This window comes from Ascidiella aspersa, chromosome 7 (genome assembly GCF_963924565.1).
Source record: "Ascidiella aspersa chromosome 7, kaAscAspe10.2, whole genome shotgun sequence".
In the NCBI taxonomy this organism is placed as follows: Eukaryota; Metazoa; Chordata; class Ascidiacea; order Phlebobranchia; family Ascidiidae; genus Ascidiella; species Ascidiella aspersa.
The window spans coordinates 16215052-16232437 of NC_139453.1; the positions used below are offsets into that span (position 1 = coordinate 16215052).

At 33.7% G+C, this 17386-nt stretch overlaps 1 protein-coding gene across 2 annotated transcripts in view; it reads left to right on the forward strand.

Annotated features, from left to right (window-relative positions):
* The first annotated feature begins 6777 nt into the window (after positions 1-6777).
* LOC146138047 (integrator complex subunit 1-like) overlaps positions 6778-17386 on the forward strand; it is a 29310-nt gene continuing 18701 nt past the window's right edge. For both annotated transcript variants that reach the window (XM_083394915.1, XM_083394914.1), the window contains exons 1-12: positions 6778-6951; positions 8050-8273; positions 9447-9630; positions 11363-11449; positions 12354-12513; positions 12728-12974; positions 13300-13428; positions 14639-14786; positions 15709-15885; positions 16279-16376; positions 16732-16899; positions 16959-17158. In XM_083394915.1, coding sequence (XP_083251041.1) covers positions 6801-6951; positions 8050-8273; positions 9447-9630; positions 11363-11449; positions 12354-12513; positions 12728-12974; positions 13300-13428; positions 14639-14786; positions 15709-15885; positions 16279-16376; positions 16732-16899; positions 16959-17158 — 1973 coding nt within the window. In that variant the 5' untranslated portion in view covers positions 6778-6800. The remainder of the gene's footprint in view (positions 6952-8049; positions 8274-9446; positions 9631-11362; positions 11450-12353; positions 12514-12727; positions 12975-13299; positions 13429-14638; positions 14787-15708; positions 15886-16278; positions 16377-16731; positions 16900-16958; positions 17159-17386) is intronic.

Genomic DNA, 17386 nt, shown 5'->3' on the forward strand with positions numbered 1-17386 from the left:
AACGTTAATGCGTGTTGCGCGAGGCTCACGAATAGTAAGAAACTGATGACGATTTGCAGCAGGGCTGCGGAGTCCGACTCGGGAATCGACAAAGTCGGTTTGTTTTGTTTGAATCGGCCTCGGAACTCGAGTAAGAGTGCGTGAAAAAAAAGAGATTATAATCTTTTTGCGTAAAACTACCCGAGTTCAAAGTCCGACATGCGCATGCGCAGTACTAAATTTCGAAATTAGCAAGGCCGCAGGTTGTAAATTGTAAGGGTGAAAGCATAGGCCTAGCCTATATATGTTTGAATATTTTTCCACCATATAACCTATTCTGGGTGAATGAACAAATATGACACCCCGATAAGTGGATCAAATATCCACCTTATTTTAGTTTTTTTTTCGTAAATGGGTCTTTGGGTAAAATATAGTGGCTGTATTAATATGCCGAGAAAAGGACTGTGCACGACATAAATTAATTTGACAAATACCGAGGTTGTAGAGGCACAGCGTCGCGTCACTTGTAGTGTAAACGTCCCTTTACGGTGATTTGGCCAAGTTGCGCGACATTTTAACGAAACACGTGAATGAAATGCTGCGGTTTGGCATAATTGGCGCCCTGTCTCAGATTACGCAGGCCTCTCCCGTGGTGGTTGTAGCGAAGAAAGGTGAGACCTACAGATTTTTTACCTTTGAAGCGATTGCGGTTTTCTTCAATGGGTTTTCGTTTTTTATAGAGTTACTTGTAAAAGCAGACTACATGCCGTTCAATATATTGTTTTTTTTAAGGGCCTATTCAGGACGTTTTCATATTAGGGGAATTTCCGAATATTGCTGATTTATTTTCTGCAAAACTTAAAGGGCGTTTAACGGTTTAACACTTTAACGTCACGTTTAAGAAAAACACATTACAAAACATCGGAAGGTCCCTGAAGTCACATTGAAAAACAAAAACTTGGGCGCTGGTCTAGAATCCTACCACAACGCACACTATTCGGGTTAGGGTGCCGGTTAGCCCTTGGGTTAGGGTGGCTATGCAATATTGTTAAATATTAAATATAATAATACTTGACCCCCCACACCCAAACGCTAACTTGCACCCTAACCCAAATATTGTGCATTAATTTCAAAACTGTGATAGGATTCAACAAGCCATTACAGTCTGTCACTAATAACACTAATTGTTAATTCACATGTTTTTTTCCTTAATTAGCATACTGTCTCTGAGTCATGGGAGCCAGAGCACACAGAAGAAAGAGAGAGCCGACGTTTAGAATACTACCACTTTTTTTCAAAAATTGAAAGACATGGAGGGTAACACTAATTTACGGAATGATGAATGGCCATAATGGTCGGAACGCTCACAGTATTATTATTAAATATAATAACATTTGACCCACCTTCACCCAAACGCTAACCCCCACCCTAACTCAAATATTGTGCATTGGGTTAATAATTGTTTTAACGGGGTAACACTTAAATTAGTGAGCGTTCCGACCATTCATTATTCCGTAAATTAGTATTACCCGACATGGAGAAGGCGCTGGTCTAGAATCCTATTACATTTTCGTCCGGGGGTTTATATTGCTAACAATATTTGAGTTAGGATGCATGCCAGTTAGCGTGTGGGTGGGTCAAGTATTATTCTTATATTTATTCTTACATTAATGCCTTCTTTGCAATTTTAACTTTGACACTTTGTTTCATTAGTGTTAAAATAAATGTGGTAGGATTCTACCCCGGCACCTAAAGTTTTTGGGCGCTCGTCTAGAATCCTACCATAACAAACATTATTTGGGTTAGGGCGCGGGTTAGCGTTTGGGTTAAGGTGGGTCAAGAATTAGTATTAAATAAAAAATATTATAATACTTCACCCACCCACACCCAAACGCTAACTCGCACCCTAACTCCAATTTTGTGCCTTGATTTCATAACTGTGGTAGGATTCTAGACCAGCGCCAAAACTTGTATTAAACTGGCGATGATTAGGTATTCTGCTCCAGGAGTTACTTAACTTTTTGCCCCCCCCCGCCCCTTTACACGATTTATCGAACGTTGAGTCCGCCTCTCCGAATAATGTGTCCCAGCAATAAAAGCCCATGTGCTTACAGTCTGTATACAAGCCGTGTTTTTATTTATGAATATAAACAGCGCTTGGAATTGTTCACTGTGGACTGTGGAGGTACTTTTTTATATCTGTGGTTTTCTTTAGCAAAACGTTATTTGGCAAAGTAACTAATCATAGGACGCTGGTCTAGAATTCTACCACTTTTTTACAGTCACGCAACGAGTTGTCAAAATTTAAATTGCAAGAAATAAAAAAAAAATGGGAGAATAAATATAACAAAGTCAATAATACTTGAACCTCCCAAATGGCAAGGCTAACTCGCACCGCACCCCAACCCAACTAATGTTAGCTATACCCCAGGTTGGAAAGTACAACGGGGATTTATCTGGGATTTTAGGAGGGATTTATCCCCCGCGCAGTGTCCCACTCGTCCGCGGTCATAGTCACGCATTTCATGTAGATTCAACGTAAAAGACGGTCAGCCGTAAAAAAATCGCTCAATCGTGCAACACAGTTTTTAATATAGTACTCCATAATTTTACAAATAACGTTATTAGTGCCGCGCAATTTCAACTGCAAAATCGTCTCCCCGCGCAAAAAAGTTTCCATTATCGGCTATATACCAAGATTTTGGTTAGTCACCGCTGGACTTGGGGGTTGCATGAAACTTTTGAGAGATGATGACACAATATTAATTTTATAACAGAAAGTCACAAAACAATTATTTTGAAAAAAAAAATGCTGTTCTCAAATGAACTCATACTTTAATATGCAACTTAAGTTAAAAAAACGAATAAAATTTTTGCGTTTGTATATAGGTACAAAATGTGGTTATATAGTAGTTGACAAAAGATACAGTTTGGGGCATTGCATGGTGCCCTGGCTCTCTCTCTGAAAATTTCCACTATGACAAAAAATGCCAGAAAGTACTATTTTTCGTTAGAGCAGCTTAAAATGAGAAATACGCCACTGCAATTTCTGCTAAAACTTCTAAATAAAAAAGGTTAATCCAAATATAACTGTGGTGGCCAACCAATCAAATTTGTTACAAAGCACTGACCATAAAAAACACAAATAATTATAATTTCCTAAATCTCCCCTTAAAACAAAAAAAATTCTCGGTTGAGACCCTCTGCTTTATGCGAGTGGTTTGTTACCTAGGTGCAAACAGTCCTTTGACACAATTTTTAATCCTAAATTGCGCTCTCGGTTAACTGTGTCATTTTAGACCAGGGGTGGGCAAACTTCGGCTTGCGATGTTTTTTGTGACTCTTCTGGTTGAATTGTAAAATTCCAAAAAATGTAAAGTCTATCAAGAGTACCGTTTATAAACGTTTCTCTCTTTTTCTTTTCTCTATTTAGGCCAGCATTTCGTTTACGACGTAACACTAGACATAGAGTCCGAAGAGTTGCACAATAACAAACGACTGATATTAAATAAATATTGTGCGTGTTATGTTGCTATGACCGGTGTTATTATTGTGTTGATTAATTATTACCGTTTTATTACAATTCTGTTATTATTGCGGCTGACCTTGCATTATTTACCATTTTTGTATTGAAATATTTTAGTGGCTCTCTGGTACTTGTATTTTCTGCAAATGGCTCTTCCATTGAATACATTTGCCCACCCCTGTTTTAGACCATTCACTTGATAAACAACTTAATATTGGCTATATTTTTGTAATGTAAATATGTTACATTTAAATGTGTTACTCTCCAGAACACTGCACTTTTTCTGGCAACCAATTAGTTGACACACAGTGTAATTGTCAAAAAGTGGTATCACAGCACTGGTAGTCGAAACTTGTATTCTGATCAGCATATTTTTGACTGCTGACCTGACTGTGTTTGTAACTAAAACATTACAATGGTTTGTGAACTAACTAAAAACCTATAAGTAAGGCTGTTCAAAGTAGAATATTATTGAAGCCTTCTTTGGTTGTTTAATTACGCAAATGCAAAAAATTTTCGAAACTTTAGCCTGGTTTGCTAGGTTTATGTGTCTTTGTTTTCAACAAATCTATCCCAAAGGTAATATGCATACTATGTGGCATGTTGCACTGTGACCATTTCTATTCAATTTTATTATAAATATCATTATTTCGAGCAATATAAATTGGAAATTTATCCAATGAATATTTTTTCGTGCTTTTCAATCTGATTTTGAGCAGCACGTTTTTACACAGGTTTGCCTGAAAACAGCTATCTATGTAACACTTTTAAAGCAAGAAAAGCAAACATGTACGTACATCCCCAGGCCACAGGTTGTACCTTCACTTGTCCCTTGTGTACTTGTTAATGACTTAATGTCAGAAAAATGTTTCGCCTGAGGAATCTATGAACCTTGCTATGTTTTGGCGATAAACAAGGCTATTAATAAGTAAATTAGACAACAAAACGTAGCGCCACAGGCGCAAAAAATTTTCTTGTTACCTAAAAATAATTTTTTTTTATAAATTTTTTTTTTTACTTGAATTTTTTTGCACCAATTTCTTCAGTTTTCTGGCTGATTCTTAGGCCGACATAGTCACCAAGTCGCCAGCATTCTGCCATACTGCTTCACTTTCTCCCGAACCTTTGTGTGATAATTAAGTGCCAGTCAAGCGTTATTGGGCGAGCGACTATTGTGTATGCCAGGCAGTCCTTAACTGTGAAAGGCAGTCCTTAACTGTAAATTGCAAAAGTAACATTTCTACTTAAAACCTGCTGGCCTTAGACAAAATACGCTACAGCATTACTTAAGGTCAACTTTAGGCCAATATTCAGCAAGGTTGTGCACAGCGTAATCGTTGCTTATGGCAAAAGAAACGTTGTATTCTTTGGAGTATATACATTATTTCACTGCAGAACAGATCATGTTAGTCAAAAAAAGTAGAACTGACACACAGCAATGTTTAAAAAAGGACCAAATTGCTGAAGAACTGAAAAGTGTTTATTGTGTATCACATATTGGCAAAAAAATAAGTTTTTGCAACAACCTGGACATGTTTTACAGTTTACACAAATGCTGCAATTGACAGCTGTTAAGAATGTTAAACATTTGGGAGAGTATTTTTTTATTACAATATAATTGAGTTATCAAGTTTAGCATTTTATTGCTGTGACTGTGGGCCCTGTAGATTATATTTAGACCAGTGGTTCCCAACCGGGGAGGAATTTCATAAAAAACTGTAAAAAAAATTACACTGTAAATGTTACAGAATATTTTGTATATACAATTAGGAATGTCCCTTATAATTTGGATCCGGTTCACATTTGGAACAGTTTGTAAAGGATTCTGAAATCGACATCCCTAATTATAAGGTCCACTTGTATATACCTATGTGAGTCAGGATTTTCTGCTGTGTTGCAGAGTAAACCAAAAAAATAAACTCGATGTTGAGGATGACTTGCTTGTGCACTGTCACGAACTGCGCCGCATATACAACTACTTTCAGAGCGCAAACAAGAGCAAATTTCACTTTGAGTTGTAATGTGAAATAAAAATATTTCAAAATGCTATAATTTTTTGCGGTATATTTGTTTTTCGTTTTATGGGGAGGAATGAATAGTTCAAAAATGGGTAAAGGGAGGAATGTGACAAAAAAGGTTGGGAACCACTGATTTAGACTAATCCCTCTCTCAAACAAAATAGATATTAAATAATTTAATAAAAATACACTAGGAATCAATATTCTGGATTTGGTATTGAACATTCAAAACCTAAAGTTTGAGAATCCCCCAGATTCTACTTTGAAAATCCCTACCTATGGGCAACATTTAATAACAATTTATTATTTTGCATTAACTTTGAGTTTATCAAACTCTGTTTATCAATCTCTGCATTACAACGCCCTAGTGTTTTTTTTCCCCCAAGGGTATTGCACAATAATTCCATATGTAAGTTATCTGAAAATAAAATGCTTCTAAATTTATTTTCTCTTCACAGGTAGATTTTAACTCATTAAAAAACTGTACCGCTGATTACGATAAATTTGACATGTGTTAAATAAGGGCTAAAGAACTAGTTGTATCAGTGCCTTTATAGTGTAGCGGAGGACTACATATCACACCCACATGTTATCTGAATTTCTTGTGCTGTTTTTTATATATAAAGTTAAATTTTGTGTGCGGTTTTTTATATAATGCCCTTTACAATGGTGTCATGAAAAAAAAGTATTGAGAACCATAGATAACATATAGGCAAAACAATAACTTTAGGTTGATTTTTTTATGCATTAAAATTCAATGTTAAATTAGCTTAAATAGCTATTGTTTATAATTTTGACCATTTTTTGTTATAAAGGAATATGTTAGAGAATCTTATTCTAATGAGTTGCTGTTTTGTCACTTATGGTATATTGTAGTTCATTTTCCACCACAAAATATGAGTTATAAATGTGATGATAATATACTAGGATTTGATATTCTAAATTGGATGTTCTAGATCAAACCTATAAATAGAATACTTGGTATTCTAATTTTAACAAACTCTAACATGCCTAGCATGCCTTGCATTTTTACGCTACTTTGTTTACTTTACTTCACTCTGGTATCTGCTTTAAATATTATATATACTGATTTAAGAAGGCTTTTGTGACCAGACATTCATTATCCCTGAAACTATGTTATGTCTATTCAACGGGCTATAGAAAGAGGATCTTTAAAATGTGGATATGTAAACCTAATACACAATGTACATTCCATTAAAAAAATGATTGATATTTTCTTTTCAGAGTAAAATAGACTTGCTATATTAAATGGTAAAATGAGTACAATGAAGCGAACTGGCTTGGGTGGTGGAAAAAGAATTGCTAGGACTTCCTCATCCACCCGTCCTAGCCAACCTCCAACTGATTTTATCGCTCTTGGAACAAAATCGAAAGATGCACATAGAATTTCCAGTGGTGATAGCTTAGGTAAGATAACAATGCACTTTTTGTACAGTCTTTTCAAAGCCTAAAATGGTATTACTATCACCTTTAGAACTGGAGAACAATTTGCCAAGATATTATCCAGACTTTAAACTAAGTGTATTTCAAGTCTATGTTATCTGGTCATGTTGGCAAAGTTTTTTCTTTAAAAAAGCACATTTCCAAATTCGTTTATTTGAAAAAAACAATAATACATGGGTTAAGGGTCCACAAATAGTAAGTTGCAACCCGAATTTGAGTCCCTATATTGTTTACTTTGGGTTGCTAAAATTTTAAAGTTTACGAATAATGACAAATTTTTAATACTTCACAAAAGAGGAAGTCTAAGACATAGATGCCTCCGTTATATTTTGCCCTTTTTTAGCCCACTCTTTGTTGGTAAAGCGCAATAAAGACGTAGCACTTTAAAAACATTATTGTAAAAATAATATAGATAGGTCTAAATGCATTTTTAAGAAAAGTTTCTACAAACAAAAAGCAAAACGTTTAAATTAAAAACAATTTTTTGGGTTGCCCAACTTTAGAACTATTATTTTTGGGTCGCACCAAAAAGTATTTGTAGACCCCAGGGTTATGACACAATGGCAGAACCAGCAATATATAGAGGGATCTGGTATAATAATTGTTACCATAATAATTTAGTCTGCTTGAAAATGTCTATTAGCACTTTCCCCCAGCAGTCTGCAATCACTTTGGCAATGGACGGAGTGCAAAATGGCAACCACTGTTGAACTGGTGATATTTTAATATATATTAGGCATTAAAAAAATGAAACAAACATTGAAGTGTTTGCTTTGAATAGGTCAGAAGGCTGGAGGCACTTCAGATATGGAACAAAACATTTTTCACTTTGTCTAATAATTTGCATATTCACCTGTTATAATGTACATGTTTCTTTTTAGTCAAAATGTTCACCTTACTATATGTTAAACTGACGATTTATCGTTTATAAAATTCCTCTAATTTAACTTCATGTATAACTGTTATTACAAATAAGACAATAGTGAGATTTGTCCTGCCTAAAAATTAAACAATTTACCTTGTTTTGCCAATAAATACACTTTTGTTAAAACCATTCATTAGGTGGAGTTTCGTCTGGAAAAAAGCCGAAATTGCATACTGGTGCCTCTGTCGCCTCCCATCACTACACAGTTGCTCCAAGCCGATTGACTGCAAACATTGACCCAATGTTAAACCGTATGTCTCCAACTATCCCAGAACCTAGTGTGGCATGCATTGAATGTCCTCCGGCTGATCTAGTACCATTGGTCATGAAGCATGTGGACATGGATAATGAACAAGTAGAGGTCAGTGGTTGTATTAGTTATATATAATTATGTAGATTGGAGGTAATTTTTTATTGTGTATGTTCACTATGTTTTTGAAGACACACCCTTTTTATGTTTTATTTAACACCATTGTTTGTAATATTTGTTAGTAAATTTACTTGTTTTTTTGATGATATCATTAACATCATAGAAAATATAGTTTGTGTTTAGTTTTATAAACAATAGTTTATTACCTGAAGTTTTTTTTGCTAAATATTTATGGTTTGCCTAATTCATTTTATTAATTTTTTTAATATTTTTTTGTGAAATATGTGTGATTGATTTTGATAGATCCATGTACAGGACTAGGCTATATTACAAGCACGTCTTTCGCCATCTGCAATACTAAACGGAGATCGTTTTTCCCGGGTGTTTTTTCGATTAGCGCGACATATAAAACTATTTCGAAAAAACAGTCTAACTTTAATAGTTAGCTAATTTAGTTCAGCATTTGATAACCGTTTTAAGTTTGGGCGCATCTGGCAAGCGAAGCGAGGTACAACGGTAAAAAAAAGCAAAGCGAGGCGCAACGGTAAAGAAGCGCTGATCTAGTTTAAAATACAGCATCAAAACGTTAACAAATGTGACGTAGTAAGATGAAACACACACTTGCTGATTAGCCAACTCGAACGACGGTCGACCAAACAAAAAGACGTAAAACGGCATTTTGCTTTTGATTTTGGTTTCGCATTAGCTTAAGACGCGTTACCCAATTACATTTAAAAACACGCAGCTTCGGACGATGAGTAAAACTCCGACAAAAACGAACAAAAAACCAAAATGTCACTTACGAAAAGGGGGGGGGGGGGTCCGAACCCCCAAACCCCACCCCTGGATACGCCACTGCTTACAATGTATCAATGAATAGTAAAGCTTAAATGGACTGTTAAGTGAGCCATTTGAAATATCTCTACTTGTACTTGTTTTAAATGTACTCCGATATTTTTCGTTACCATCATGTCGTAAATGGTCGGCATTTTTCGCAAACAATGTGCATTTAACTTCAATATATGATTACAAAAGTATAAAGTTTTTATCTTTTTTCCCCTCTATGTTGATTAAATACTTGTAACAAATTAAACATTTGTTTAAAATAGTTAAATATAGACTTTTTGCCACTTCAGTTTGTTTTTATATCATATCTGCTTACAGGGTTTAATATGTGGCGCAATTCGAAATCTAAGAATAAACAGAGCAAAGCCTGATGCCGTTCTCCTCATCTCTATGTTCTGTATAGCAAAAGACCGTCCGGATATTTTTGTGACTGAGGCAATTGTAGATAGTTTGTGCAGTCTGCTTAAGAGAGACTCGTCTGTTGAAGTTGCAAAGTGTAAAGGTTAGTTTAATAATATAGTAGCTTATGTTTTAAATTGGCCCCTTTGCCATTGAGCCTGTTTGTGATACACACTACCTGTCTACAAGAAAAAACATTATCCTTGGGAGAGTGCGCGTTGATTTTTGTTCCTGTGATGTTGGTTTTGATATGAGGCTTTGAAAAACGTTGAGAGCACTCACTGTTTTATTCACAGATAAGTTGTTTTGCCAATCAAAGGTGCCAATTTAAATATTTCCATGATTAGGTAGTAAATTTGGGGATTTTTTCCAAGTGTTTTACATTTGCCAGCCAGAATAGCGTCAAAATGCATGAAATATATTTGTCATTGGCAAACAAAAGGTTATGTGAATAAATTGGCCAAACAATTCTGTATTCTGTCATACTGTTGCCAGCCAATTTAAAATTAACAACCAAAAGCAACACCTAATGGAAAACATATCATGCTACATTAGTAAAAAAAACTTGTATTTTACAGTGCGTAGTATGCGACAAGAGTGAAAAGGTTGTATCTGTTGCTATCTTGAAGATGTTTTTTTTCACCTTGCGGTAACAGTTAAAACTACAAAATCATTTTAAAATGCTAGAATGTTACCTCATTTAATGTGATTTAATGTGATTTCAACAGCTAGTATCCAGTAGAAAACATCTAACAAGAAAAACAAACCAGTTAATACATGAAATACCCAACGATACTGTTGTACTCCTAACCACCAACCTAATAGTCCACAACAAAGACACTTAAAAACTGTTTTGCTGAAATGTTTGATTATAATAACTAGGGTGATTATGTTTTGACTTTTCAAAAAAAGTCAAAATTTTGTCAAATTTTACACATATGGTCAAAATTATTTCAAGTCACAACCGTCTAAAAATGCACATAAACTGTTGACAAAATTAAAAAGCTATAGACAGTTTTTTTAAATTGGTGTTTAGTTAAAATTTTATTCAACAAATTTAGTTTTAAATTATATTCAACAACGTTTTAACGAACTTCGTTTGGACAAAATTCTTGAACAGTATTTGCTGTCTTTTTTCACTCGTTATTTGCAATTATCTCATTTTCTATTTTGATCATATGCTTGATCTGTTAATTTTCTGCAATTATTTTTACCTTGTATTTTTTTGCCTTGTTACTTTACATTTTCTAAAATACCAAGCGTCTTTTTTTCTTCTGCATTTTTATAGTGGTTTGTAAATATCAACTAACTCACATTTTATGTCAAAAAATAATCGCCCTAATAACACATTAGTCACATGATCCCCCAATCTTTACGAAACCACAGTTTGGTGCAGTAACATGGTTGTTGGGCTCACTGCAAAAAACTAAACATTCCACTGACTACTTGGAAGCCAATCACATTTAATATTACAGCGATTGCTAAAACCTTTAACTGTTTTGCAACCAATTTCTGCGCCTAAATGCTCCCAAATATGTATAACTCATAAAACATGGACAATGGGAAAATTAAATATGATGATCAAATGAAAAGATTCATTTACAAAAATAGCATAAAAAAATAACACAAGGACTAGGACTTTGAATGGATAAAAAGTTACATTATTATACAATTGAGTACTTATTTCATTTGCTTTATTCTTGTATTTCCCTGATAATTCCAGATAAGGGCAACTAGTGAAATGCATATAAACAGTGCCACTTAATTTAGGTGCATTTATTAATTATGACTAACAATCAAGATTTAGTAATGAGTTGTGTACTGTGTTCTCATAGGTGCCTCAATTGTGGCTGTTCTGTCCTGCAATATCCTGAACTCTGTTTTGCAATCTGAAGAAGACTGGCCGGAAATCTTAGTCAAAGGTATGTTATATGAAAACCGAATGGTTTCAACATACACACTACCTGAATTATTTGCACATTATTAAATATGGTAATACAGGCTAGGAAACCCTGGCATAGCTGTGTTAAATCGGATATTTTTGAGGTTAATACTATGTTACCTTAAACCTAATATGATAAAAAAGTTGGACTACTGAAATTGTCCCAGCAATAGTGATCACTGCTGCAATAAGTACAATAATTTGCAAAATTAACCTAAATTTTTCAGGGTTAAACAAAACATAAGGATCTATATATAGCAGTTGAATCTAAACAACCAATATTGTACCAATAAGAAATGTTAGAGATACATAACACCTTTGTTAGAACGCTAAGTAATGTAAAAAATATTGTTTAAAATGCCATTACCGGTACATTTTTCTTCCGCCCTAAACTCTACACAACATGGCACCACCTGTTCAGTTAAGGTTTTTTTTTGCATTTTGCAGTGTTTGAAAAATATGTAGTCTACATAGTTAAAAACAGCTAATTGATTTTAAAATGGGTTTACTAAATAATTTCTTGCAATATGATATACGCCTTTCAAGGATATACCCCTTGTAAATTTGGCATGTAGTCAACTAGTATGATATAAACTTTCCTATTATCTGCTGTCCATCAAAAATAAAATGAAATTCTTCCCTTTCATTTTGTGAAAATTCTCATAAAATTTTGCTGTTGAAAGCTGTTGTGATGTAATAGTGTGAAACGTTTTTAACTAAATTGTTGCAATTATATCTGTGTGAAGGCTTGTTAGCTGTTTGATACCGTGTTTGTCATGCAAAAAAAGTTGGGACTTTGCAAAGTTAGGCTTACTGTTTTGTTAAAACAGTGTACAATTTATGAAGTTGTATTTCCACGTTTTAGCAATTTTTCTGTTGTCTAGTATTTTTGGATGATTCTTTGTTCGATCGCATTTGGGTGGACCACCCTCAGTGCCAACATTTTGTCAAGAATATTCTTTCTGCGTTTGACACTAAGCTTGCCAAATCACAAAATGATTTTGATGAGGGTGATTTTTCAGCACAAGAGTCTGGTGTTCCAAGGTTTGTTTACTTCAGCCTGATAGACAGCCTAAAAAAAATAATCAAAAGTATTCAATCAAATAACAAAAATTTAATAAAATTGCAACTGTTTTCATGATTGATTCATTGTGATTCATTGCATTAAATTTAACAAAAATAATATATTTTTTTTATGTTGTTTAAAGCATTTTGATATTTTTGTATCTTAGGTTTGTTCAATTTTTTTGTTTTTCAGATTCTTGCTCTCGACAGACAAGGTTCATGCTCTCACCATTGAGATTTTAAAGGAACGCTTATCTCGTAGATTGCCAGATGTAACTCCAGTTGTTGGCCCTGGTTCTGGGGGCCAGAATGTTGGGCTGACTGGCAAAAACCTAATTCGCACATTGACTTCTGCTTGTGGTGTCATTGAGATTAGATGCATGGCAGTACAAAAGTTAGAGATCTGGTTACAAAATCCAAAACTCATGAAGCCTGCTCAGGTGAATGTTAAATAAGCAATAACTAACATGCAGTCAAAATATATTGATTATATATATTTTTTATTTTTTGTTCATTTAAATTCACGAAATCTCTGTACCTGGTATCAATATTATGCAAATGAATCAGTAGTTTGTTATCAAAACCCTTTTACTGAATAAACACATAAAAACAAAATATAGAATGAGATCGGACAATTTTTGCCTAAGAGGTTGGGGATCACCAGTCGTGTGATTGGGTATGAATAAAAACTAGCTGGGCAAATTCCAATCCCATAGGCAAGTAGACAAATATAAGTCTCATCCATTCTACAATATTTTTTTGCAGGATTTACTAATGGCAGTTTGCATTAACTGCAACTCGCACTGCCAAGAAGATGTTGATATGATTGGACACCTAACTAAAATGCGTCTAAAATCTAAACCTCTACTCAACCATTTCTTAGTTTGTTTGAAGGTTTGTATGTTATTTAAAATATTTAAACTTGGAGCAACACACTTAATAAATATGTAATAAGTTCAATTTTGTTTTAGTATGGAAAGCTTTAAGTTCGTATTTGTACTGTGGGCTGTGCACCAGCACACAGTTTTAAGATAGAGCCGGTAGTAATGGGCGTCTTTGTAATAGAATGTACATATTCTGTTGGACAGTGAACCGCATATGACAATAAGTGCCTTTACAATGTAGTTTTTACAATATGTTTTATTATGACTTCCAGAAAAAACATTTTAAGGTTTCTGCTTAACTTAACATACCAAAGACATAGCATCAAACACAAGATTGCCATTAGATTACATACAAAATTGGTACATTTTTTACCAAAACTTTTTATTATTAGAGAAATTTATTGCTGCTTTTTGACAAACTGATTGCAACCTATGGCTTGCAAATCAAAAATGTTAGATTCAGGCCCACCATGTGCATTGTCTTACATGTAGTTTATACCTCTTACATTAAGAAGGAGTAGTATAGTACACATTATGCACCTTTGCAGCCTAGTGTTGCATGGACTCTGACTCAACACATTACCAGGGACATATCAAGTCATCCAAAAAGGGCAGCGTCCCGAATTTTTAACCAAGGGAATTCCCCCATTTTCTGTCTGACGTCAATAGTTAAAAAAACACAAATACCTTAAAGAAAAGGTATTAGTAGTCAGAAAACTTTAAATGTCATTAACTTTCATAGAATAGCCCCAAAAATTGATTTTTTTTAAACCAGCATGCCCCAAAATGGAAAAATGGATTTTCACAACAGGCTTTTGCTTTAAAAAAAACCTCCACATAAAAAAAACACTTGAGTGTAATGACAAATAGCCACATCTCTACAAAGTGGTAATGCATTTTAAAGCAATATTACTTGAAAAGTACTCCTGATAGAATACTAACTTTTTTACATCATATTTTATGTATGAGGTGTATTTCTAATTTGCACCGTTTTTTGACTGTTATATAGTAGGCCTTATTTCGAATTTCGAACAGTGTATGTCCAAAGTTGATGCTATTCTAATTTTAGTCTCATTGATTTGTACTCCTTTATTTTTCATGTTGCTTTGTGAATTTTTTTTGTTATATTATTAAAAAAAGCATTTTTCATGAAATGTGGATCACGAAAAATCCATGACAATCACTTTGCTGATTTACAAGTAATACTATGCATATTGTAGGAAATTGTAGATGCTCACCCTGAAAACCTGAAGACTTTGCTGAGTTATATTCTCTATAATGAGCTTTCCAATGCAAGAAACCCAGGAAACATGTCTGTGGTGGTTTCAACAATCCAAAATTATCCAGAGAAAGCTGCTAAAACTCTTGGTTGGTCATTTCCATTGTTAAAGTTAATTTTTTTTAATATTTGTGTTACTCCTAATTATGTAACAAATTTCTTTAACGGTAAATGGTAATCATCATAAAAAAGAGTGAAAATAGGTGATAAAGAGAGTGAAAACACAATTGTGGAACAACACCTAAAAACGTAAAATATTCTGTTTAATAGATTGGTAACCATAATAGATAGGTAACCTTGAAGATTTTTTAAACAATCAATTCGAAGTTTCTCGCAAAATCCGAAATAGTACACTGCAAGTTTGTACATAACTACCCAGTTACATAAAGGTCTACAAGGAAGCACCAGGGGTTCACCCAGTGTTTTTTTTTAATTGTTGGGGCTTCTCCATTATTTTATCAAAAAAGGGGGTCTGCCACTTGAAAAAATTAAGAACCACTACTGTAATATGTGTCACACTTTTGTTGGGATTGCTAACCTTATCAAATGACATTGTTACACATATTGCAATGGCCAAACAAGAAAAAGCCTGCAACTGATGATGGTCGTAGAGTGTAAGCACGCATGTATATAACATGTATATATTGTATGGAAACATTTTTTTTATTGTATGAAAAAATTACAATTTCTACAGAATTAATTTACAGGACCTGCAGGTAAAATTTCTAATTAAATATGTATTTCACAATATTTTAAATGTGACCATAAATATATTTTTTGCATTTTATTTTTGTTTTGTCCTTAAATTAAAAAAAACATGGAGTAATAATACACATTTAGTGTTTTTAGGATTATTAAATTAAGTTGAAAAATATTATTCTAGATTGGCTTGATATCCTATTCTACTTCCAAGTCTTTGTTTCTAGCATAAATAAATCAATAAACTCTTAAAGAAAAATTGAATGATAAGTTTAAAGCACAATTAACACTAATTTTTATACACACCTTTAGCATCTGTATGTCAAGATCTGCTACTTCAACAAGAAGATTACCTGCGAGCTGTCCGTGCATTGCTACGAGAAATTGTACGAGCTGTTAAACATGAGATTCAGTTTAACTCACTGGCTCTCGGCTTGATGCAGGAACCAGATATGGATAAATTTTCTGTGCTTGATCAACACCATAAAGGTCTGCAACCCTTAATTTGGTTGTATATATTTGCATGCCTGACACTATTTCCTGTCGACTTTGTGGTGAAAGTTCTCTGTATATTTATAAAGGTGTATAAAATTTTGAATTTTAGTAAAAATATATCACAATAGCAAAAATGCATAATTTCCTTTTAAATATTATTGAAATAATTTTATCTAGTACAATGTTCTGTTTTACTTTTGATCAAAATCCTAAAACAACTTTTTATATAATTTTAGCTGTCACAATATGGCTATACTAATCAGAACATTTAATTATTTTCTTGCAAAATATTTCTCTGACAAAAGTAAAAAGTTCCGGTACAATATAAAAATATTTAAAAATAGCAATTTCTTTATAACTAACCAGTATTAAACATATATATTTTAGAGCGCTTTGTTGTAGCAAGTGCAGATCTGATTTGTCTAGCAATGTTATTGAGTGTTACACCACATACAAAGGAAGCAATTTCAGTAATAAATGGGAAAGTAAGATAAAATACTTTTATGTTACAATTTTTATTGCCACTCCAGTTTTCTTTAAGTTAATTTTATTGTTCTAAACCTTGAGTTCTCGTTTAAATTAATATTATTGCTGTAATTTTTAAAAGTATTGTCATTTTACTAGGTAATCTTGGATGCTGTTGGTATTAAATCTTCCTAAATGTACACTGTGACATGTTTACTAGTTTAAACAACTTTAATACATTTTTCATATGGTTTTAGTTTTTAAAGCACTGCCAGGGGAGCAGTTGGCATTTTAAAGCACCTGCCAGGGAGCAGTTGTGGCTAGGTAAACATTTTTTGTTTCGGTGTAGCTATATGAATGTCCTATTTCATGCAGAAGAAGTCAGCTGATGGTCAAGGTATTAACCATGAGGAGTTTTATATAAAAAACAAACTTTTAATTGCCAAGATTCAACATGATACACTATGGTGGTTGCATGTCTTGGTTGTGCCTCAACTCAACACTCGCATAACTCCAACAGAGTTTGGGCAATTATTACAAAAGGTACAAGTTTATTTTTTGCTTAATCTTCTTATGTTTTTTATTAATTTTATTTTCTTAAGGTGCTTTTCATGAAAACAACAGAAAGTTATCATACACGTGACAACTGGCCACCGGAGGGAGAAAGAGCCCTACTTGTAAAAGCTTGTCACGATTCTCCTGTGCTAGAGGGATCTATATTAAGGATTGCAGCTATTGGCTTATCGCCAGATCACCCCCTTGCACAAGCCGAGGCTCTTGATCTGATTGGGCAACTTGTGAGGTATTTGCTTCCATGTTCTCATTTATCGACTGAATGGAGAAATAAAAAAGAGGATGTGACTGAACGAATGAAACAAATATTTTTTTGGTCATGAACGTTATCTTTAAAAGGCATATCGGCATTGTATCACCTTGCGATTTCGTATATTATTTTTTTCAAGGATGTCGTTTTATATATACAAATATGTTTTTTTAAATGCCCTTTTTGCATCACTTTCTTTTGTTAATA